This window comes from Bombus vosnesenskii, unplaced genomic scaffold, assembly GCF_011952255.1.
Source record: "Bombus vosnesenskii isolate JDL3184/JDL3185 unplaced genomic scaffold, Bvos_JDL3184-5_v1.1 scf7180000013316, whole genome shotgun sequence".
Taxonomy (NCBI): Eukaryota; Metazoa; Arthropoda; class Insecta; order Hymenoptera; family Apidae; genus Bombus; species Bombus vosnesenskii.
In genome coordinates, this window is record NW_022882962.1 from 714,680 (window position 1) to 738,223 (window position 23,544).

At 39.4% G+C, this 23,544-nt stretch overlaps 3 protein-coding genes across 5 annotated transcripts; 1 reads left to right on the forward strand and 2 right to left on the reverse strand.

Annotated features, from left to right (window-relative positions):
• Window positions 1-24: 24 nt before the first annotated feature.
• Window positions 25-1,077, forward strand: LOC117235557 (peptidyl-prolyl cis-trans isomerase-like 3). The gene is made up of 4 exons (XM_033497712.1): window positions 25-184; window positions 283-357; window positions 450-730; window positions 825-1,077. Exons 1-4 carry the CDS (start codon window positions 182-184, stop codon window positions 949-951), a joined length of 486 nt encoding a protein of 161 aa, XP_033353603.1. The 5' UTR covers window positions 25-181; the 3' UTR covers window positions 952-1,077.
• LOC117235543 (sarcosine dehydrogenase, mitochondrial) lies at window positions 986-5,054 on the reverse strand. The gene is made up of 15 exons (XM_033497685.1): window positions 4,933-5,054; window positions 4,769-4,868; window positions 4,437-4,693; window positions 4,068-4,280; window positions 3,639-3,968; window positions 3,360-3,522; window positions 3,112-3,259; window positions 2,880-3,018; window positions 2,567-2,764; window positions 2,209-2,476; window positions 1,989-2,118; window positions 1,667-1,923; window positions 1,443-1,605; window positions 1,237-1,344; window positions 986-1,173 (listed from the first exon to the last, which is right to left on the reverse strand). Exons 1-15 carry the CDS (start codon window positions 4,963-4,965, stop codon window positions 1,068-1,070), a joined length of 2,613 nt encoding a protein of 870 aa, XP_033353576.1. The 5' UTR covers window positions 4,966-5,054; the 3' UTR covers window positions 986-1,067.
• LOC117235541 (E3 ubiquitin-protein ligase HERC2) lies at window positions 5,015-23,542 on the reverse strand. Of its 3 annotated transcripts, none has more exons than XM_033497676.1 (13): window positions 23,414-23,542; window positions 22,742-23,323; window positions 22,455-22,655; window positions 22,169-22,379; window positions 21,690-21,947; window positions 9,411-21,601; window positions 9,007-9,330; window positions 8,581-8,890; window positions 7,698-8,419; window positions 7,123-7,561; window positions 6,761-6,984; window positions 6,530-6,684; window positions 6,222-6,455 (listed from the first exon to the last, which is right to left on the reverse strand). In XM_033497676.1, exons 2-13 carry the CDS (start codon window positions 22,932-22,934, stop codon window positions 6,222-6,224), a joined length of 15,462 nt encoding a protein of 5,153 aa, XP_033353567.1. In that variant the 5' UTR covers window positions 22,935-23,323; window positions 23,414-23,542. The 3 variants fall into 3 exon arrangements, with proteins under 3 accessions (XP_033353565.1, XP_033353567.1, XP_033353566.1); XM_033497675.1 differs by having other exon boundaries at window positions 23,407-23,538; XM_033497674.1 differs by lacking the exon at window positions 23,414-23,542 and having other exon boundaries at window positions 5,015-6,455; window positions 22,742-22,934.
• Between the last annotated feature and the right edge of the window lie 2 nt (window positions 23,543-23,544).

Below are 23,544 nucleotides of genomic sequence, written 5' to 3' on the forward strand. Positions count from 1 at the left end.
TTTCGAAATAAATTCATACACTTGATTTCGTTGGTAATTCTATAAAATTCAACATGGCTGTCGATATGTATACGTATCGATGTACGTTCACTTTTTTTTATTGACACATAGTATAGTGAATGCATACCATAACAAATGTTATGTTTTCTCTTTTGCAAATTAATGGATCACTTTATTGAAGATGGTGCGAGTGTTATTTTTATTTTTGTCATTAATGTTACAAATTGCATATTCTTTAATATACATAAATGGTAACAATTTATCAGCAATTTTTATTTACAGAGCGTAACTTTACATACTGACGTTGGAGATATAAAAATAGAATTATTTTGCGAATTGTGCCCAAAATCGTGCGAGGTAGAACTTTTTACACTTGTTTTACATCCTAGATTCATAATAATTATTTATATTATACGTGACGGTGTTAAGGTTACATATTTATTTTACAGAACTTTCTCGCTTTGTGTGCTAGCGATTACTATGACAATTGTTTATTTCATAGAAATATAAAAGGTTTTATCGTGCAAACTGGAGATCCTACGCATACTGGTAAAGGCGGAACATCGATATGGAATCGTAAATTTGAAGATGAATTTAAAGAAGAATTGAAACATAATGCAAGAGGATTGGTTTCTATGGCTAACAATGGTCCAAATACCAATGGAAGTCAATTTTTTATAACATATGGACCTCAACCACATTTGGACTTGAAATATACTTTATTTGGAAAGTAAACTTCTTTTCTAATTTATTTTAGTGTTTAAATCATAAATAATAAATTAATATTTGATGTATTTAATGAATATATTTGTTATTACTTTTAGGGTAATAGATGGTTTAGAAACTCTTGAACAACTGGAAAAATTACCAGTAAATCCTAAAAATTACAGACCGCTTACAGAAACTCGAATAAACAGTGTAACTATACATGCTAATCCTTTAGCAGGATAAATATAGATATATCAGAAAAACACAAATATTTCAATTTTTAAAGATCTCTTGAACTTGAAAATTGTTTTTTGCTTATATTAAAATAATAATTTATTAATAAGATCAAATATATTTCCTTAGCAAAGATCTACTGTGTATCGTTTCCCCATAGCTTCAATTTCGTAATTAGCACTTTCTAGAAATTCCTTTGTTACATTTTCTCCGTTTGGATGTTTAATGTACCTAATATTAATCAATATTAGCTCTATAAATTTTTATTATTACATTCAATATTATCTTACTTACCCATGCCCAATTACATTTCCATTGCTGTATCCCTGTTCTACTCTACGTAAATAACCAACAAGGCATTTATTTCTGTAAATAAGTTCCATTCCCCATAATGGAATGGTGCTGTCATAATATATGCTATTAGTATTATTTTATCAAAATTGAATATGAAAATTATATTTTATAATAATTTTTTTATAATAATGTTTTATAATACATGCCTGTTTAAATAAATATGCACCAATTTCTTTTTGATACCAATTTTTCGCAATCGATCGACAGCTGTTTTTCCCAAGTACTCTCCAGTATTGCGACAAATAGATTCAAGGCCAGCTTCAATGGGATTATCATCTGCTCTAAGATCTAAACCCCAAAGAAGATAGCCTGAAAAATTTAATCATATTAATAATATACATTAGTAAACTAATTAAAATTAGTCACATACCTTTTTCACAACTGAGACTATGCAGTGCTCGATAACCAGCATGTTTTATATTATATGATTTACCACAATTTATTAATGTTTTATAAACTATTCGGCAAAATGATTTTGGAATATGTAATTCGAAACCAAGTTCACCAACGAAACTAAGTCTAATTAAACGTATCGTTTCGTTTTTAATCTTTACCAGTTTTGTAGTTGAATATTTAAAAGATTCATCTGAGATTTCATCTTCAATCAATGTCTCAATTACTTTTCGACTATAAGTAGATGCATTAATTTATAGACTAGACTTTGAATGATAAAAATGCACATAATACTGTACCTATTAGGTCCTTGCACGGATAAAATACCAATTTGCTCAGAAACATCATGTAAAGATACATCAAAGCCCTTTTCCATTATTGCTTTTTTCATGTGAGCCCATGTATGATAAATTGAAATACCATTTGAGACTAACAACGAAAGTAAGACATTGCTATTTCATAATTTGCGATAGTAACATTAATTTATTTTAATACCATTTTACTTAAAAATTAATTTACCAATATAAAAGGCTTTTTCTTTAAATATCGGATTTATAATTCCACTTGAGCCAGGTTCCAACACTGTAACTGTACAATCTGTTTCAACTCCTCCAGCATGATTCAGCATACAAGTGTAAATTGTTTTATTAAAGTTGCAATTCGTGTTTGCCGTGAATAAATAATCTGCCGTATTTTGAGCATCAGGTCCACAAATATAAAATTTTCCAAGGTGAGATGTGTCAAACAAAACAACATTTTGACGACAAGCAAGAACTTCTTTCCGAATCTAACGAAGAATCATTTGTTACTGATAACTTCCTTTTCTCCTTACCTTTATTTTTCTTTTTCTAAATATGTTTTAATTTCAATAGCTTACTATCTCGTTATACGGTGAGAAATTAAAGCTATATTCTTTTTCTAATATTGTACGATAATAATCATTCTGATTCTTTGCTGTGCCATAATGTCCACCATAATCATATGACAGAATTTCTACTTTGTTAGTTGGAGAGAACCATGCAGGACGTTCCCAACCTTGACATTCCTCCATAATAGCACCGTCTTCGACAAGTAACTGCAGTACATTAAATAAATAAGAATGCTTTACTTTTTCATGATGCATTCAGTAGAACATTTATTTATTGATGTCATTAAATAAAAAACACTATGTATAACTATTTTTATCTTACACTGTGAAAAGGATCCACTTTAAGATTTCTTCCACTTAATGGTTCATCATGTGGAAATATAATGTTGTAATTTTTTGCATAGGCTTCATGAGATCTCTCATGTATCCAGACCATGTTGTTTCTTTGTTCTGGTAAAAATCTATGAATCAAATAAAGATATAAATATAAAATTAGAAGTATTAAAGTGATCAGATAAGATTGAAACAAAAAAAAAAGAAATGATAAATTCCACCTTCTGATATCATAGTTAAACATGTATTTATCTGGCCGACCATTAATTATCCAATGTGCAATTTGTTCTCCGCATCCACCTCCCAACATCATTCCAGCACTATTATAACCACAAGAGTAGAAGAATCCAGAACAATTTGGATCTTCACCTTTTGAATTCAATGAAAATTAGAATTGGAGAATTGAAAATTAGAATAAGAAATAAAAGGTGTAATATATATATATATATATAAAGCTATTTTTTCATACCCATAATTGGTCTATGATCAGGAGTAAAACTTTCTGGTCCGCATATTGTAGTTCTTATTCCAACTGTTGATAATTTAGGAATCAATTGAATCATTGATTCTAGATGTGCATTGAAGACATTCCAATCTAATTCATAGAGGCAGAATGAAAAATGTTCTGGAGCCTTTTATGTAAACAAAGAATATGATTAATATTGGTAAAATTGTTTCTTTTTTTGGATACATTCAAGATACTTGTTGATTATGTGTTAAAGGTGACAATGAATTACTGTAGACTCACAGATGGTAATACAATAGGATTCTGTTCATAACCACCTATAGCTATTGAGCTACCCTGAATTCGATAATATAGACTCGCATCAGGATCTTTTATATTTGGAAGATTCTGCAATCCTTTTATGGGTTCTGTAACAATGTAAGCATGCTTAATTGGTGTTAGAGGAATATTCATATTAATCATGTTTGCTACACTCTTTGACCAAACTCCAGCAGCATTGAGAACAACATCTGTTTTTATGATTCCATATGGAGTCTCTACAGCATAAACTTTTTTATTATTCTTAATAGTTTCCTTTGTGAGTATCTTCGTAACAGGACAATCTTCAATAATCTAAACAATTTTAATAACTTTATTAGTATACTTTTCTTTTTCTGATTATTGTTCTTATTTGTAAAAGAAAAAAAAGGAGACTTATTAAATAATTATTACCTGACAACCATTACTTTTTGCTGACTTTGTCAAAGCATTAATTAACATGGTCGGGTCAATAACTCCATCCTCTGAAGAGTAAAATGCTCCCTGAATAGTGTCCTCATTTAACAAGGGAAATAACTCTTTTGCTTCTTGAGAAGAAATTAAATGTGCTTGAATACCAAAAGCTTTTGAACCAGTAACTAGCCTTCTATATTCATTTAATCGTTCCTGTAATAAGTAAATAATGTTAAGTATTAAATGCTAATAACAACAAAAATATATTAATGATAACGACAATTATAACAATAACAGTAATAGTAACATTAAATGGATGATTATCTAGAATAAGAAGAAGAGAAGGAAACCAATATAATGAATATTTACATTGGAACGTGCAAGGTAAAGTCCACCATTGTTTATCCACCCTGGATTTATTCCAGTTTCTTTTTCTAGGGAGTTAAAAATACATTTTGTTGTATTTAATAATTCCATTTCAACATCACTTGGACCTCGTATACTCCATGTAAGACCTGCAGTGTGCCACGTAGTACCAGACATTAATTTTGATTTATCTAATAGCACAGCATTAATGCCACATTTCCCTAAATGATAAAGTGCATTACAACCTGCACTACCCCCACCTGAAAGTAATACATTAACGTATAAGTTATTTTGAACATTAGGATGTAAAATACTTAGAGAATTTTGTTACTTACCTACTATTACAACATCTGCATAATCTGGTAACTGTATTGTGGATGATAAATTCAGTGTTCTTGTTACTGATTTTGTGTAATTAATACACACTCTATGAAACTGAAAATAATTTATTAGAATCTTAGTAATTTCTATATGAACTAAAACAAACAGCTACAAATACCTTGTGCTTTATTAAATGGAACATGTTTTTCATATGAAGAGAAACAGTATGAATTTACATTATCCCAATGATACACTCCATACAATCAAACTGTTCTATTTGTATTTTATCTTTTTAATGACCACATTTATCAATTCACATTAACAAATATACTCATTAATCTTCTACAATATTCAGTGATGATTCTCTTGTATTGATGTGCAATTATATGGAAAGAATTTAAAAAGTAATATATTTTTTTTAAATTGATATGAAAATATAAAATACCTCGATTAATTAGCTTGTTTGTCTATGATATAAGAATTATCATTATATGGAAAGAATGAAACTTTTGTTATATCTTTCATTATTAATAATTACGCAAATAAATCGTTTTTATCGTTTCTATTATAAATACTCTTTAACAAAGGCAATGAGAATTATTTATGATTATATTTTTGTTTTGCAAAATACAAAAATAATCTTTAATAGAATCAAATTTAATGAAATTTCATATGTATCTAATAATATGATATTATTAAGTAGCATTCTTTCCATGATATTTCTTACTTCTTTAATAAGTAAAATTAAATATTATTCAAAAATATCGTTCAACATAAACCAACCATACGTGTTTCGTAATAACAATTAGTTCGTAACTCTTACTCTCGTCTTTTCATAACAACAATTATAAAAGGCAAATGAAGATATACAACAATGTAATTCGGATGTCAGTATGCTCATGCGTACATAGATATATATAAAGTACATACATAAATACATACAGTCTTTCAATCATACAGATATTAAATATAAATACAAAATAAATAAATAAGTGAAAAGATTGCGTGTACGCAGGCATACAAATAATATATATATATGTATATATGAAAAATTATATATTAAATATTATAGTTTGTAATAATAAATATGTCAAATTTAATAATACTCTAGAGTATCTTCGATGCCAAGTAATACAGCTTTTATAATACATTTTTAATAATTCACGCGTGTATATTTACGAGAGAGAGAAAGACAAGGAAAGAGAGAGAGAGAGAGGGAGAAGGAGAGGGAGAGAAAGAGAGAGAGAGTGTGGTACAGTTGTTACGCTTAATAAATCTAAATTACACAAATTTACAAGCAAAAATATTTCTTACACTTAATCGAAACAAAAACGAGGAAAGTGATGTTTGTTGTTTTCCTTTGGCTCACAGAAATTATTATTCTACTAATTGGTAACCAATTTTGTTCATTAATTGAAGAGATTAGAAAGTTAATTGTAAGGAAAAAAAATTGCAGAATCAATTTTATTAAAGCGATATGTACTCTTCGCTAGCAAGACTGTCCGTTTCCTCGGTGTCTGAATTGGTCGCAGCTTGTACTCTAGCATATTCATCGGTGTCGATGCTTTTGCAAAAATGTATTGCATATTTTAATTTTTGTCGCAATACTGGTTTACACGAATACCTTGGCATTTTCAAGAGGAAAAAACATGTGTAACTTTCAGGAAGAAAATGATCCGGTGGATTGTATTTATCCATTACCTAAAATGGATTAGAAAAAGTAAGAATAACAAATAAACAATTGTAAAAAGGTATTAAAAATTACTTGACATTACTTGTAAAACAAAATCTCTTCCACGAAAATCGGCAATTGTTCGTGGCAAACGAGTTCTACCCCAAACGAATCGTAGAAACAAAGATCTTTCTTGATTGGAGAACTCTTCCATTACTTCCCAGAACCATTGTATTAAAGGAGCGGTGGCTTCAATGCCTAAAACAGCAGAAGTAAAGATTGTAAGACTTAGAAAATTCAACTGTATCGGTAAATGTATCGTTGATATCTATACCTTTATAAGTTGCAACAGATTTCAATAAAGTAAGTGGTATATCTGGACTGCCACAAACCATTGTTTCTAGTTCAGGTCCGCTGAACAACGCGAGGAAGGGTACAGGTATAACTTTTGACATTCCTTCGCGAACAGCAGCCACCTGAGCATCAAACTCGTGTAATCTATAATTTAATGCCAACTGGACATACTCGTGTTTATTTTCTGGAGTAATTTTTCGATATCTGAAAAGAAGAATCAATTAAGAAGAATCAAGAAGAAGAATGATACATTCATTAAAAAACGAAAGCTATATAAATAAATGCTAAAGTAAATGAATCATCAAGTAGGGATAAAAAAAATATTTACGATGAAGTAAATACCTGCTGGACAAAGGTATGTCATGTCCTACAGCAGACGGTGTGGAAAATGGCATTTCAAGAGTTTGAAATACCTTTTCGTCAGGCTCCATATCTCGGATGCATAATAATCCGGGAACATAGTCCCTATCAACTTCGGTCAAATCCGCAGGTGTTAAGGATATACCTGCGAGCTGTTTCCATACAGGTTCCGCCAAGTTCAAACTTAATGGGCTACCAGTTCTTATTGCTATGCCCATTAAAATTCCAAGAAATCGAAACATGTTCATATGTAATGGCGAATCGACCATTGGATTCAGAAGAAAACAATCTCTGTTAGTGCCGTTATCGTCTCGACCATTTGGCGTTGGTATAAGCAAAGGTAAAGAACCATTTTGTAATTCGTCACATATTTCCGCTATACTCTCGCTATAACCACCACCGCAATCGTCTACGCTTTCTCCTGTTGAGAATGTGAGACGATCTTATTAAGGTATATATTAATCTGTATTTCTTGTTAGTTCTCAAGCTTCTTTTTTCTGTTCTATATTTTTCTTTTTCATTGTTCGTATCGAATAGTAAAATTATATTTAACCCACCGATAAACTTTACTTTCCAGACCCTATGAGGAAAGAAGAGCACATCTTGCGTTAACAAAGACATCTTAGAGACCATTTGTCCGAAAACGGATTTAATGCCATCTGGTCCCGCCAATCCAGCTTTACTTCTGGCTCGCTTTACTTGTATTCGATTTAATTCTATTACTGGCCCGTGTTGTCGATCTCTAACCATTGTTGCTTGAACCACTTTACGAAAAGTTGCTTCTTTAATGCTGTATACTAACATAGGAGCCAATTTACTCAAGCTGACGGGACCGGTGATTGGGAACATTGGCAAACATGGGCACAGTAATTCGGCAAAATGATGAAGAAGTACTAATCGATTGTGTAACACAGGGAAAGGTAAATCCTTTACCAAATCATATTCCATTGGTGTAGTAGCAGGCATTCTGCTTTGAGTAGCTTTCATTGTACTCCATGCTAAAGTATGAGCACTGCCACAAGCAACCCGAGTTATCTTTTTACCCTGTAATGCATGGACTAGTCTTGGTCTCTGAAGTGCGCTTGTTGTTCCATCGCCTAACTGGCCTTCATCATTATCTCCCCAAGTGAAAACTTCTCCCTTATCGGTACATGCTACGCAATGTAATGAACCTGTTGCTATCGAGATGATCTTTTTCCCTTGAAGGGCTGCTACTTTACGCGGTCTTCGAACATGATCATCTGTTCCATGACCCAAACGATGATAGTCTCCTTTACCCCTATTTATGTATAAAATTTAATCTACAGTTTAACTGCTTAAGAATAATGCGAAGGATATGAAAGGGGAGGGGAAGGGGGAGACAAGGAAAGAGAGACAGTGGGAATGTATCGACGAACCAATCAAAATCGTCGTCGAAAGATCTATGATTCGGATCCTTACCATGTATATATTGCTCCCGATCTTGTCAAAGCTACCGAGAACTGACTGCCGCATTCAACTTTAATAACGCCAAGTCCTGCGAGAGATTCGATCTTCATTGGAATTTTACAGCCATCGCTACCTCCTCTACCTAATTTTCCATAGTCTCCATCGCCCCAACTCCAAACGTTATCATCATCGGTAACACAAAGAGTCTGCGCGTCACCACTTCCGCATGCTACGTCGATTACCTTATAATCTTGCAGAGCTTCGACCAGTTTGGGTGTTAATTGATCTTCGCTATCTCCATGACCTAGTCGTCCGTATCGACCTGTAATCGATAAATCTTATATTTGCTTGGATTATACATACGTTTTGATTTGCTTCTATTTATCTTTTCATTTGTTCTTGTTCTAATATCCTTTTTTCTCTGACTCCCTGCTGTACCTTTTCCCCAAGTATAAAGCCAACCGGCACTCGTGATTGCTGCGCTATGATGGCCACCGCAAGCTATATCAACAATCTCGGTCCCCAATAACTCTTCGATTAATTTCGGTCGGTCGTACATCAACCTGTTTCCATGACCTAATTTTCCGTCGTCTCCTTCTCCCCAAGAATAAACGTGTCCCTCAGAACTTAGAGCAAGGCAGTGTTTACCTCCTGAATTGACGGCCACCTTCTTAACGAAAACATGCTGGATGGATTCTAAAAGAGTCGGTACCATAACAGAATCCGTTCCTCCGATACCTAGACGCCCGGCGGCACCGTAACCTATCCGTAAAGACAAATAATAAGATTCAGTAGAACGGAAATTGGATCAGAGGAGGAGAAAAAGAAAAAAGAAGCTTTACCGGTTGCATAGACCTTCCCGTCAGCAGTGACCGCTAATAAAGTTTGTTCTCCACCAGTGAGCTGAACGGGTCGAAGCGCAGACAAGCTCTCACAGAGGACAGGTAGTTTCACTTTTGCTCCCTCAAGTCCACCCAATTGGCCGCGATGATTATGTCCCCAACCATAAATTGCTCCGGAACCATCCCACGATAATGTCCAATCTTCCGGCCTGCGGTTCAGCCACTGTAACAGTTGCTCGTCGTGTTCCTGCTTGAATAACTCGTGACTCTCATGATCCTTGGTATTTCCCTCTCCGTCCGTGATCATCTCGTTAATTCTTTTGGTAACTTCGAGACAAAACGCTTTTGGAAGGCGTGTCCGATTTACGAGAGACTTGGCGACCCGTGCCGATAGACAGTACCTTCGGAACCAAGACCATTTGTGAATTTCCGAGCAGCATTGCATCGTGTCTAATTCGAGGTCACAGGCAAGTGCGACAAGAACCTTGAAAAAGTCGCTGTGCATCAACTGCTTCCCACCGCGAACCAAAGGATCTTCATAGGTGTATTGTTTGAGTAATGCTTGAGGTAAAGAGCCGAGGAGCGAAGAAAGCGCGACTTCTGGACGTATGCCCGGTCCACTAGTGTAAACGACTTGCAACTTTTTTAACGCCCACATTCGTTGCTGAGCGGATAATACGCTCAGTTGACTACACTGAGCCAGGGTGGCAGCTAATCGAGTGGCGATATTCCTATCCAAGGTGACCAGGGTGTTGTCCAAAAGAGATTCAGCAAGCGCGATAGCTGGCTGTGACAGAACAGCTCTGTCCGAGACTAGCTCATGCGGTGCGAGGCTCGCGAGTATAGGATAGACGGTGAATCGCCATCCCCAACCGTTCACCGATCCGTCCGAAGAGAATCTCCATCTGAGCTCGTCGCCCGAGATTCGAATCTCGGAGGCCCACTCGCTCCATTCTCTGCCAGATTTCACAGCTAGTATTCGATTGCTGGAATCCATGATGGTCAACGGATCATGACGTCTTTCGGTAGAGCAACGTCGGTCGAATTCAACTCTGAGAGCTTCCGCGCCGGGTACCTTCACATGCCCGGTCAACGTGGTACCATCTATGTACGGATGTGGACTTTCTTGTACGACCGGTTGAGGTACGTTGCTTCTATTACCCGAATTTACCACCGTGTCTTCCAGTTCAGTGATACAAAGCTCCAGCACCATACTACGAATCGAATGGTTCGTTTTTGCTAGTGCGATTAGTACCGAGGATATCGTCTCTTTCGCCCCTCTGCATATTCTATTGGCAACCGCCAATTTTAGAAGATCGACCAGCATTCTGGCGTCCTCCTCTGTCAACGTGCATGTAAAATCATCCAAGTTAGGATCCGCGGCGGGTCCTTCACCAACTATTTGAGCATTAGAGGTGAGAGTAGCCGCGATCACGCTCATCGCACTGCTTGACATCTTTGAGGCACGTGAAGACAAACTGGCCGAACTGGACATCGAGGGAAACACCGCCGCTAACGGATAATCTTCGGACTCGGGACTCGTTCGCGGACTGTTGTTTACCAGATTAACCAATTCTGCCGCGTTCGCTGGTGCTTCTCCACCACCTTGCGCGCTGTCTCCCACATTCTGATAGACGTGACTATGACTACTTCCTGAGGCGACGTTGGTCGACCCAACGGTAACAGTTCCGTCCGGTGCCGTCACTTCGCTCACCAAGCAACCTACCGTACCACCGTTTCCAATATTAATACCATAAACATTGCCACCGGTATTGCCAGTATTGGATTTTAACGTCGAATGACTTTGCAATGCTGTCACTACGATGATTCGAGCTTGTATTATACGAAGAGCGTTTATCACGTGTTGCAATGCTTGTTGTTTCGCTACGTTACTTTCTAGCGAGAGAATGATGCTCGAGAGAGAAGGTCTGTTGCCGCAGGATTGGCCGGAATTGTGAACGATCGTGTCACCGGTGCTGGTAATTTCGTCGCTGTTCGCGGAGGGAATGGTAGACGATATTGTGGAGCAAGAGGGTACTGGGCAGCCGTTCGAATCCGTTGCATCTGTACCGTGATTCACAGTGCTTTTGAATGTTAGCGATATTTGACCAAGTGGATCTTTCTCGGTTGGGAACATGACAGGTTCGTGATTGTTGGTTGCCGGTTGATCGGTCAAGACCCAGGCAATACTGTGACTGGAGCCGCAAGATACCCGATTAACTCTCGCATCGTCCAATTCATGCACCAGTGATGGCTTCTTATTAACGATCGTCGAACCATTTCCCTGTTGACCATGGTCATTGTCACCCCAAGCGTATACTTGCCCAGTGTCCGTAACCGCTAAGCAATGAAGAGCACCAACAGCCACATGTACTACCTTCTTTCCACGAAGTCCTTCGACCAGCGTTGGTTTTCGAACGTGATGATCGTTACCGTGACCAAGTCGAAAGTAATCGCCTTTGCCCCACGTCCATACCTCTCCGTATTTCGTCAATGCCAGGGAAAATTGAGCTCCGCATTCGATCTGCACTACTCCCAAACCATTCAACCGGTCGATCAACAAGGGCGTGTAACAACCGTCGCTGCCTCCCCGACCCAGTTTACCGAAATCTCCGTCACCCCATGAGTATACCGATCCGTCAGCTGTCAATGCCATTGTCTGTGCATCCCTGCTACCGCACGCGACCTGTATCACGCGCTGACCGACTAGAGATTGTACCAGTTTCGGCTTCATTTGCGTGGCTGTGTCGCCATGGCCCAATCTTCCGTACTCCCCTAGTCCCCAGGTGTATAGTTCTCCGCTGCTTGTTATCGCAGCCGAGTGTCCGGACCCACACGCGATATCACGTATCCTTTTTGACTTTAAAGATTCGATCAGCCTTGGCTTATCCAGGGAAACAGAATTCCCGTGACCGAGCTTGCCATCCTCCCCCTCGCCCCATGAGAAGATTTTGCCGTCCTGGGTAAGGGCCAACGCGTGCTTTCCACCCGAGTGTACAGCTACCTTTTTGATCATATACTGGCTCAAGAACGGAATGAGCTTCGGTTCGCACACGTTGCTGTCATCCCCAAGGCCGAGTCGACCATTCGTTCCTTCTCCGCAGGCGTACAGTTTCCCTTCCTGGCTAACCACGAACAAAGTTTTACTGCCACCGGCGATGTGAATAGGTTTTAATTTCGAGAGAACTTCGCTGTAAACCGGTAACTTAATCTTCGATCCTTTCAGTCCGCCGAGTTGATCTTTGTCATTCAATCCCCAGACGTAGACAGCCGAATGTTGGGGCGGTGGCTCGGATCCATGCTGCAAGTTCATCTGCTCTTGAACGATCTCCCAATCCGAGGCCAAAAATGAAACGGAGGTTGCCAAATGATTCTCAAACATTTTTTTTTTGCCGATTATTTGAAGGCCGCGTATCTTGCAATCTATCCCACCGTTTCGGCATTGCTTGATCGCTATTTCGATGCAAGAATAATATTCTTTGGTATCCTGGAGTAAGAGAACGCTCGTGTCAGTACGCCGTACGCTGATCGTTGCCAATTCTACCAAACTATTGAACGACTCGCCAACGTTTACCGCGATCAGCGATGGCATATAACTGCTGTCTTGCGGATTCACCATTATTTTCAGCGAATGCACCAGTATGCCCGGCAACATTTCCATACGAATCCAATGCTTCCCCTGAGAACCGCAACTCTGCCAGTAAAGACCAGATCCATCGACTAGACGTGTCGCCCAACTTTCTCGCGAGGAAACGCTCAATGTTCGTATACATTTGGACCAGTCGTCGATCAAGGACGATTCCGTGTAGTCTTGCCTGTGATACCTTCCCGGCTTGCCGGCATATACCGCCGCCGAACCTGGCTCCACGATTCGATTGAACCCGTGTCGGTGGCATCGTTTCGTATAAAAACAGTTTTCGCAGAGATTATAACTCTCACAATACTTACATTTAAATCGCGGGCCGGATATCGGTAACAGGTGGCAAGAATTGCACGAGACCGAATGGTGACAGGAGGGGACTCGCTCCATTTCTATCGCGCAACCGGTCCAACCGCTTTGTTGCGGAAAATCGACCGACACATCTTTCCCGTTGTTTATTATGCTTGTAACCACTCCGACGCTTTGATGGTTCACCGTACCCCATTTATACTTAGGTACGGTCACTGAAGCCTTCACTCTTACTTTATCACCAATCTTCAGCGTGGCTGGGCCTGGTATCGCTGGCGGATGACCAAGAAGTTCTATGTGGATGAATCTTACCCAATAAGTACCGCCTTTGCGCTGCCACGCAACTTGAACATTCAAATCGTGTAAACCTTCCGGGTCGATTTTTATCACCTGACCAACGTCGCCGTATTCCACTTCCTCGTAGCTTTTACAGCACCGTACTAACATACCCGGTATTAGATTATCCCTTACGTAGATCGCGTATTCGTCAACTGACAAGAAATCGGAACGTTTCATATAATTCGGCGGTATCATCGAAGAAGAAACAGCGTCGTGCGTCGACGGGGATTCGTCGATATTTTCGCTCGTCGAATCCTCCGGATCGGATAACCCATATACACTGGATAACGTTTCGCTATCACTCAACGCTGCGTCAGGATTTTCAAGGAGCCAGGCCACCACGCTTTCTGCCGTGATGAGCCCAACTGCCGTGCTCAAACTTTTGATCGCAAATTCCACGCTTCTCTTTGGAAAACCCATTTCCGTCAATTGCGCAACAAGAGGACTCATCGGCGGAGGACTTTTCCTTCCGCTACTTCTGCAATGTTTCCTTTGACTGGACGTCAACGATACCAAGGAACAATCGGATGCGGGAGAATCTGGTTCCGAAAATGGACCTGCTGTCATTGCCATAGCCGTTCCTGACGCTGATGCGGACGCAGACGCTAAACCGCATGTTGATGCTGTTCCTATTCCCATTCCAGGCCCAGCGATCGTCGCCGCTGTCGATGTTATCGTAGTCGTCGTTCCTTGAATCGGCGAATGTCTCAGTTCGGAAGCCAAATATTGAGAAACCGCCAGAGCGGCCTCTTCCAATTCCTTAAGTTTAAATATCGGCTTCAATGGTTGCGGTTTCGTAGCTCGTACTAACATCTCTTGGAACAGAGTCGTCCGTCTAGTGCGACCATCTCCTCTACCATCGACGTTGCTATTCGTGACATCTATATAATTATCTTCGCCATCCATGTCGCCGTTGACGAGATTACCTTCAACGCGTTCATGGTTTCGATTACTGCTTCCAACGTTCTCAAACTTGTCATTGTTGTTGATGTTCTTGTTTTTATCGCTGTTGTTACTATTACCGTTGTTTCTGCTACTGTCGACTATATTCGCTATGATATTATCGTCCTCACCTTCCTCCTCCTCGTCGTCGTTACCATCATCATCGTTCTCCTCATTATCATTCTCTTCCACGTCGTTGCCGTCGTCGTTGTTGTCGTTGTTTCCACCGTGATCGGCATCGACCTGATCGATACGACCAACAGTAATCATGGCACATTTAATTCCGTCCTTGTCCCATTGCCGGCCATCAACGTCGCAACCACTCTCCTCGTCGATGTGTCCGTTATTATGATGATGATGGAGATGATAGTGATGATGATGATGATAACGATGATGATGATGATGATAATGGTGATGGCCGTGCTGGTGATTGTTGTTATTGTTGTTGTTATGACTGTTATTGTTGTTGTTACCATTGCTGCAGTTGCTATTGCTGCTACTGTTATTACTGTCAATCACGTATTTCAGTATCTTTCTTAATTTTGTCTGATAATCCAACAAAGCCTTTCCGGCGTTCAACGCAGCAAGTTGTTGCTGTTGATTACGTAGAATAGATGCGTTCACAGAACCAGCTATTACCGGCATACCGTTCGGTCTTTTGTCCATTCCCCGATGACCCAACAACAAATTAGCCCAAGTAGACACGAAAGAATCAGGCATGGGCATTCGATCCAAACGGAATTTTTCGCAGAGTCGCTTCATATTGAAAAACAGAATCTTCTTGCGCGCGTCACCGTTCGTTTCATCATGTATCTGTACGAGAATCTTCGAATGTTTGGTAAATTTGCATATGGTACCGACCTGTCTGTCAACTTCAACCAAACCACCGATCCTCGGTCTATCGTCGAGACCTCCGACGACGATGAGAGCCGCCATCACCGTATCCTGTATGTTTACGCTATTCTCACCTCCGTTCTCGTTCAATTGTATATGAAAGAGTGGACCATCGCTTAATAAGTCCGACGCGAGTGATAGCTTCGAAGCGAGAAAAGCGTTCACAGTCGCGTTCCACTTTGAGAGGGAATGCAAAAATCTGGTCAGCGAAACAAGCTCCTCGACCACGGTGGAACTATGAGAAGCGGTCAAGGAGACGCGACATTTATTTGAATAAAGTTCTGAGGAAACACCCAAATTGCAGCTAAGGGCGATATGTCCTAATATACGGAAGACTTTTTCAAGGAAGGGCATCTGGATAGGATTGTCGGCTGACCAAGATGGTAAAACAACGGTGAGTAGACGCACCGCCATTATCTGTTTTTCCAAATCAGGATTCCTTTGTTCGGCAATTATGTTCAAAAGGAAATTGATCCAGGCCCTGGTGCTCAGAGATTTACAGAGTTCCGTAGACTTGGCGATTGCTCTCAACGAACCAAGAGTTGCCCAAGTTTCGTGGTGTTCTCGCGCGAGCTGAGAGTGCGCGTTAAACTCGGACTTGTACGCAGCAGATACGATACCGAGTAACACAGAGGCGAGTATCTTTATGGCGGACGGGGTGACCCGGTCAGCTTCGATGCCGCAACAGAATAAAAGAACGCGGAGTACGGTAACGGAGGCGGATTTTAGACAAGTGGTCGGGTGCATGTCCAACAAATCGTTTCTTTTATCGTTTTTAGCCAGATTGTGCGGCGTATCACTCTCGCTGTCGGTTTCTGGCGGTGTTGGCGGTTCGGCTAGTTTTAAATCATACTTTCCTTCCTTCCCCATGCGATATGAATTGGTGGTGCCGTTGTCCCATTGTACGCGAATCCAGCCGTCTTCGCCGAGTTCTCCGATCACTTGACCTTCACCCGGTGGAGGACCATCTTGATCTCCCCACTTCCAATCTACACCGCGTACCACTCTTGTACCAATTTTCATCATAGCCGCCAATTCGCTACCAGTCAATTGAATGCTTTGCGGTTTGCTCCTCTCCAAACTGTCCTCGTATATAACCGTCACCGGCGCATCTTTTGGTTTCGCATCCGCGTCCGCTTCGGCGTCTGCGTCCGTCTCCGTAGATGTCGATGGTCCGATCTGCCTGAGTAATGTTAAAATACTCGAAACACAACCAGAATTTATTAATAATCCGACTTCGTTTGCATGCTGATAATTGGTTAGTATGCCTAATATAGTCAACAAAAATCTTGCCCTAGGCAACTTTCGCAGCCAAGTGTACGTTCCTTGATTCAAACTGCTCTTATCGCTGATTTTCGCTGGTTTTTGATTGCTCGGCAATTCTGCCTGAACAACGTACGCTCGCAAAGCTTGCACCGCCCAAGAAGTTACTTCTGCCTCGGCCAGAATAATCTTCGATTTCTGATAGGGTGTTACCGACTGAATGTTTTCGAGGCAATGCGTTATTCCATCAGCTAAAGACTTATTCTCGTGGGATAGGCCGAGCCAACCGTTTAACAACGAATACTTTACCGATGTTATCAAATAATCCTTCTTCAGCAATTGTTGCATCATTAGGATTCCTTGCTCGCGTAATTTTGCCCGCTGCATCTGACAATACATGGCTCGACGTAGAGTTTCTACATCTCCACCGTCCTCGGTGATCACAAAATTTATAATATTTACCATCAATTCGTTTGAATCGATATTCAAAGTTTTCTGTCTCATTCTTTCTGTAATCTTAGTTTTCTTGTTACCCGATAAATTTTCTAATCTCGGCGATGCAAGCGACTGTTTGCCGCTCGTTTCTTTCTGAGTCGAACTCGGAATCGAGATCGAGCTTAGTGTCAATGTCTGCATCGGTGTTGACATTTGTGTTAACGTAGTCATCGTACTCGTTGGCGTTGCCGTTGGCGTTTGTGTAGACGTTGTTGTTGTCGTCGTCATTGTTGTCATTAACGTCATCATCGTTGTTGCCATCGTCGTCGTCGTCGTCGTCGTCATCGTCGACGTCGTCGTTATCATGGCAGCTGTCGTTGTTGTTATCATTGTCGATGACGTCATAGTCGTTATTGAAGTTGTTGTTGACATCGTCATCGTTACTGGCGTCATCATCGTTGTTGCCGATACGATTGATGTATCTTCGTCGGATTTGTTTTTCGATTTTGCATTCTGAATCGAAGCGTTTAGAATGTCTTCCGGCTTGCTCGGCGTGGAATCTTTGTTCTTTCGAATGTCCCTAATCATCGTTTTGACCGTTTTCCGAAATTTCGCAACAGTGTACAATAACTTTAGATCCTGTAGCCCTTTAATCTCATAACTGGTCGCGGACCTCACCTCGTGCAAAAGAAACCTACACTTCTCTTGGGCTGGAGCACACACCTCCTTGTAACTTCTATTCTGTTGTTGTCTGATCCTGATTAAATTCCATTTGGTTTGATGAATCGCTCTAATCACTTCGGCCAATTGTTTGGTAAGTTTCGGACTACTTTCATTTCCTGTTTCTTGATGATCGATTAAGTTTATCGCCTGATAACCCAGCGCAAGATGCTTTAATATAACCGCCATTAAAAGTCGGCTAACTTCCTCCAACGGGTGATCGCCGCAAAATTCGGTATGCGCTAAAAGATTATTCGCTTTCGAATATTTGTCGACTATCGTTAGGAAGGAATGCACTTGAGCGTCGGTTTTATGAGTCTCGGCTAGGGCGTAAATGAACGTTGTAACTCGATCATCCTCTCGTCGTTCCTTTTGTAGTTCATTCTTGGTACGGATAGGAAGGGGAGGTTCCGTCGGTGAATTCGCGGCTGTCGAGGTATTACTCCTCGCTTCTCCTTTCTCCTCCTCGTAAGGATTCGGTGGTTGTAAGATTTGCAATCCACCTCGAAAAAAGTTCGCGTTTAACCAGCGACCGGCTTCCTCTTCGGCAGTTTGTAACGGTAAACTCTGCCGCATCCTATGAGAGTGTAATCCTAAAAGAAAACCTAAAGCTCTTTCTGTGTCAAGTAAACAAGAGCATACGTCTGTCACGTCAATCGTAATCTCAGTGTTTTCCGGCTCGGAATGGCAATAATGCCCAACGAAATAAGAATCCATCATGGTTCGCGGTAGTTGGCCACGAGAAGATGACATGTTTGTCTCGGTACCAGAGCTAACATCCCAGTTAGTCACGGTTCTTTGAAGACCTTCCAACGAATTTGATCTTCCGTCGAATCGAACATCTTGAACATCATATACGTTGTTGTTTACTACCACCCAAAGGCCGCCATCGCGATTGTGGTTCTCCAAGTCGGCCCAACGAATGGTCGAAGGTTCATCCGAAATAGATATTTTATTGCCATGTTGCGGGGCTATGATGCCTGGCCAAGAAAGATCGTCCGTTTCGCTTTTCTCTATCGTCGGCACCAATTTGTTGAATCGATCGAGCGCGTCCAACATCGGCGCCATTACATCCATCCAATTCATATTTAGAAGTAACAACGGATAGTCAAGTTGCAACAAGATAAGGCAAGTAATCAGTTCGGGTAGCAAAACGTTTACAATGTCGCCTCTTAGAACAGTACTAACGAATACGAACTGTTTGATGCTGGTGTTGGCTAATTCAGCCGCGAACGACATTATTTCGATTATGTGAATGCAAATTTGGGAGAGATATTTCTTTAAAAGAGATTCCGCACCAAGCATTTCTTGATCGCGCAACTTCTTCGTTCCAACGTCATCAATACACTCGTATACTTGAGCAATTAGTAATCGTTGAAATTTTAAAAGAAGATTCAAACTTGGAGAGTTATCGTTTCTTTGCGATTCCTCGTGACTACGAACCAATTGTTGACTGAGCAGTAACCTAGACTGCGTGATACATGTGCCGTTTTTGATCAATTGTTTCACCAATTGTAACAACGATATACTCGTGCTGTTTTTTTCTGAATTCAATTCTTTTGCTTGTTTCGTATCGGTTGGTTTGCTCACATTACTACTCGCGAGAAATTCCTTCTCGTCGGCAAGCTCGCTCGTCTCCGCCTTCACCGCGGTCTTCAACGCTAATTCCAGACCGCCGTCCGCCATTAGGCTAGAAACTAACAAGTCTGCCATGAACTGCTGACCGTTGCTAGCATTTACTTGCTCAAAACTGCTGCAGTTCGCTTTCGATAAGAAATTCGATAATGTTTTTGCGCGTTCGTTCGCTGTCGGCAGTAAGATGCTCCAACCAGTCTGTAAAACGGCTTGAGCTGCTTCTTGGATAGTAGCTAGAATGCCGGAGCTGCTTGCAAGCGTAACACATCGTTGTTTCAACGAGCTTAGTAATGGAGTATTTGATAATCCGACTGATTTGCTATCGATGTTATGAGTTATCATTGTGTGTAGTTGTAATCGGATCAAATTCAAAGTTGCGACCGCTAAACATTCACGATCCTGGGTAGGTGGCCGTGTGCCTGGCAATCCTTCGCATACCTTGTTCAATAACGTATCCAACAATCGGAAAGTTTCCTCACAGATATCCACAACGAAAGCTACTCTGTTCGCGACTGACCAAGCTGATGTGCACCACGCAAAACTTTGTGTCAGTCCACAAGCTAAACCGATTATATTCTTGCCGGATAACGTTGGACAAAGAGTCGGTTCAGGCACAATAGTGCCCAATGCCGGATCTATTTGACCATAATCGTTTCTACCCCATCCATATACCAATTGATCTTCTGTTAATGCCAATACATGAAAATTTCCTACACATAATTCTTTCACTTTTTTTGGCTTCAATACCTCAATCACTTTTGGATATCTAATATGTTCCTCGTTACCATGTCCCAGCCGATAACCTTCTCCTTTTCCCCAGGTATAAACTTCACCATATGCAGTTAAAGCTGCCGAAAATTGTCCACCGCAATACACTTTTGCCACGTTTATATCCAACAACTTATCAACTATCTTTGGCGTCTTAGATCCATCGCAGCCTCCTCTACCAAGCTTTCCATAATTCCCGTCACCCCACGAGAATACTATACCAGACGCTGTGACGCATAAAGTCTGCGAATCTCCACTACCGCATGCCACATACACAACCATGTGTCCGTTCAGAGCGGTCACTAACGTAGGAATCAAGACGTTGTCTGAATTTCCATGACCCAGCCTTCCGTAATTTCCTCTTCCCCATGTGTACAATTCACCGTTCGAACTAAGAACTGCCGAATACGTACTTCCGCATGCTATGAATGTAATATTCTTGTCAACTAGTGCTTCGATCAGCTTTGGTTCATCATACCATACTCTATCTCCGTGACCTAATCGTCCACCATCACCATTCCCCCACGAATAAACGGAACTATCTTGTGTTAAGGCTAAATAGTGCGTACCATCAGAATGAGAGGCGATCATTGTAACCGGCTTCTCTGAAAATCCGTATACTCTTTGGGGATATTGAGTTTCTGACCCGTAATACATCATGTAAACGTTTCCACTAATTGAAAGAATCATCAAAGCTCTTTCGGTACAACAAAGTTGTTTGATCCCAAGCTCTGCAATTGCATCACAATAAAATGGAGATGATCCACTGCTTAATTTTCCGCTTCCCCAACTTAGAACTTCTTGAAACGTTTGATTCTGATTCTTCTGGAATCTATCAGTGATAATTGGAGGCAGGAGAGGAGCAGCTAATCTACTCAGATTGCACATTATTATAACCGCAGCTTTTCGTAAATCTACAGACGTGGAATCATCTTCAGGAAGCCTCAAATACTTCAGTAAAACTTCGCAAGGACCTGGTGCAATGTTTGCGTCTGTTCGTCTTGACTTAGAAGCTGGTATCATATTTAATCGTCTCAATAATGGTATCAATGGTGCCGTGCTTCCAGGTGGCATTACCCGATTATCTTGATGTTTGTGTTTACCACTTAGATGAAGTAACAAACAAACAGAATCTAATAAACTTGATAATGTAGCTCTTTGTGTCACCAATTCTAATAACAAACAAAGAGCCGTGTGTTGATCGGCTATTGGAATAGGACACCATGATCTTCCACTAACTATGTCCCTAAAAATATAATTATGTGTACTAAAAACATGAAAAATAAATTGATAGTAATAATATAATAAGTAATATGATGAAAAAATATAAATACCCTGTAACAACTTGTCTCAAAAATTTCGCTGATCGTTCCACTACTTCTAACCATACTTGTGAAACATTAGTTTCGTCAAAAAGTGTAGCTTCAGGTAACGATTGCAAGGCTTCCAACGACTCGGATAAAAGCTCGCTGCAAAATTCTACATCTTCTCCAGATCGCCAAGCCCGTCTTAAATATGCAAATGAGAAATTTAACGCTGCACGAGATCCCACACGCGCTAAACCCAATGTTGGCTTCTCATTCGGCCTTACGCTAAAATCACATCAATATTTATATTTTCGATACATCACCATTATATATATATTCTAAAGAATATATAAAGAACTATTAAAACTATCATTATATAATCAATAACCACCAATTTATAATCAAATCGTTTAAACACATATAATTCTTGTAATCTAAGGATATTTGTAATATTCGAGATATATAAGACATTCAAATGATTCTAGTCTTAAAATTGATTATTGTACATTTTTTGTAGCTTAGCAGTAGGTTTTAATGTTGTTGAAATATCTGTAGTTTCCTGCGGTTTATGACGAGAAAGAGCCGTAAAATATCGTCTTGCTACTACCAAACGTTGTCTTAATCGAGTAGCAGACAAGGTACTGTTTGCAACTTCATAACATAATTTTCTTTGCTCCTTGATTAGTAAATTAATACATGTTGTTAAATCGCAAATAGCTGAAAAATGGTTAAAATGTTAGGAAAATTACATAAATCTTACAGATTATATTAGATTATATTAAAATTTTTTACAAGGCTGAGATCCCCAAAGCCAAGAATCCATTATGTGTTCAGCTAATATACGTTTTTCTACAAATGCACTTGTTCTTGCTGCTTCTTCTTCATCTAATTTTTGGCAAGGTCCACAATTGCAACCATGCTGTGGACCACAAATTCCATTGCAACAAGGACATGCTAATACACCCATGTTACAATAATAATGACCACTTTCACCTAAATGTATTGAAACAGTATGTGACCAGTTAATATAAATGATTAATCTTAATTCAATAAATCTTTTTTATTATTCTTTTTCATACCTTTTCTAGCTATTATGCCTGCAGCATTGACTATGCCATCGCTAAAGGAACCCACAATTTCTCCATCTCGTACCATTTCATTCCAAAGTTCAGCTAAACCATCCCGATAGAGGATACGTTTCAAATCTGTTTTGAGCCATTTTGCATCCAAGCGGATTTCTGGCCTCATTATAATATCGAATTGAATGCTCATATTAATTTTCTATATTTATATATATATATAATATATATGTGTATATATACCAAATTTCCAAAAATTATTCAATTTCAATACAATAAAAAATATAATCTTGAAATTGAACTGGATTTTTTACATTATAATTCATAACTAAATGTGTAATACTGTATAAAATAATTCCTTTATTTTTTAATCATTCTATAAACACATTGTATTCCTTTTTCTCTTTTAAATAAAAACTTTTTGGACTCCAAAAGTTTCCCACTCCAACTCAGTAAAATGAAATTTGAATTTTGAATAATTATCAGTGTTTCACAAAACTGTTTTTCGTAGGTTAGTTAAAGTAGTGAAATAACATCTTCGATTTTTTCGAATAGGGACATTTGAAAGATTGTTTCTTAAACCTACAATAAAAAAATCAATGTTTATAAGAACTGATGATTGTCTCTTACTTTAATATTATGATGAAAAGCTACTTTTGTCTTACAAATTACAATTTAAATATGATTAAAGTTGTCACTTTTTAGTATCTTAAATTTGTTCGGTATGATTATATTTGATCACAACATCGTCAACTTTAATTTTTTCCAAAATATCACATGATCTTTGACTATGTATTGATCGT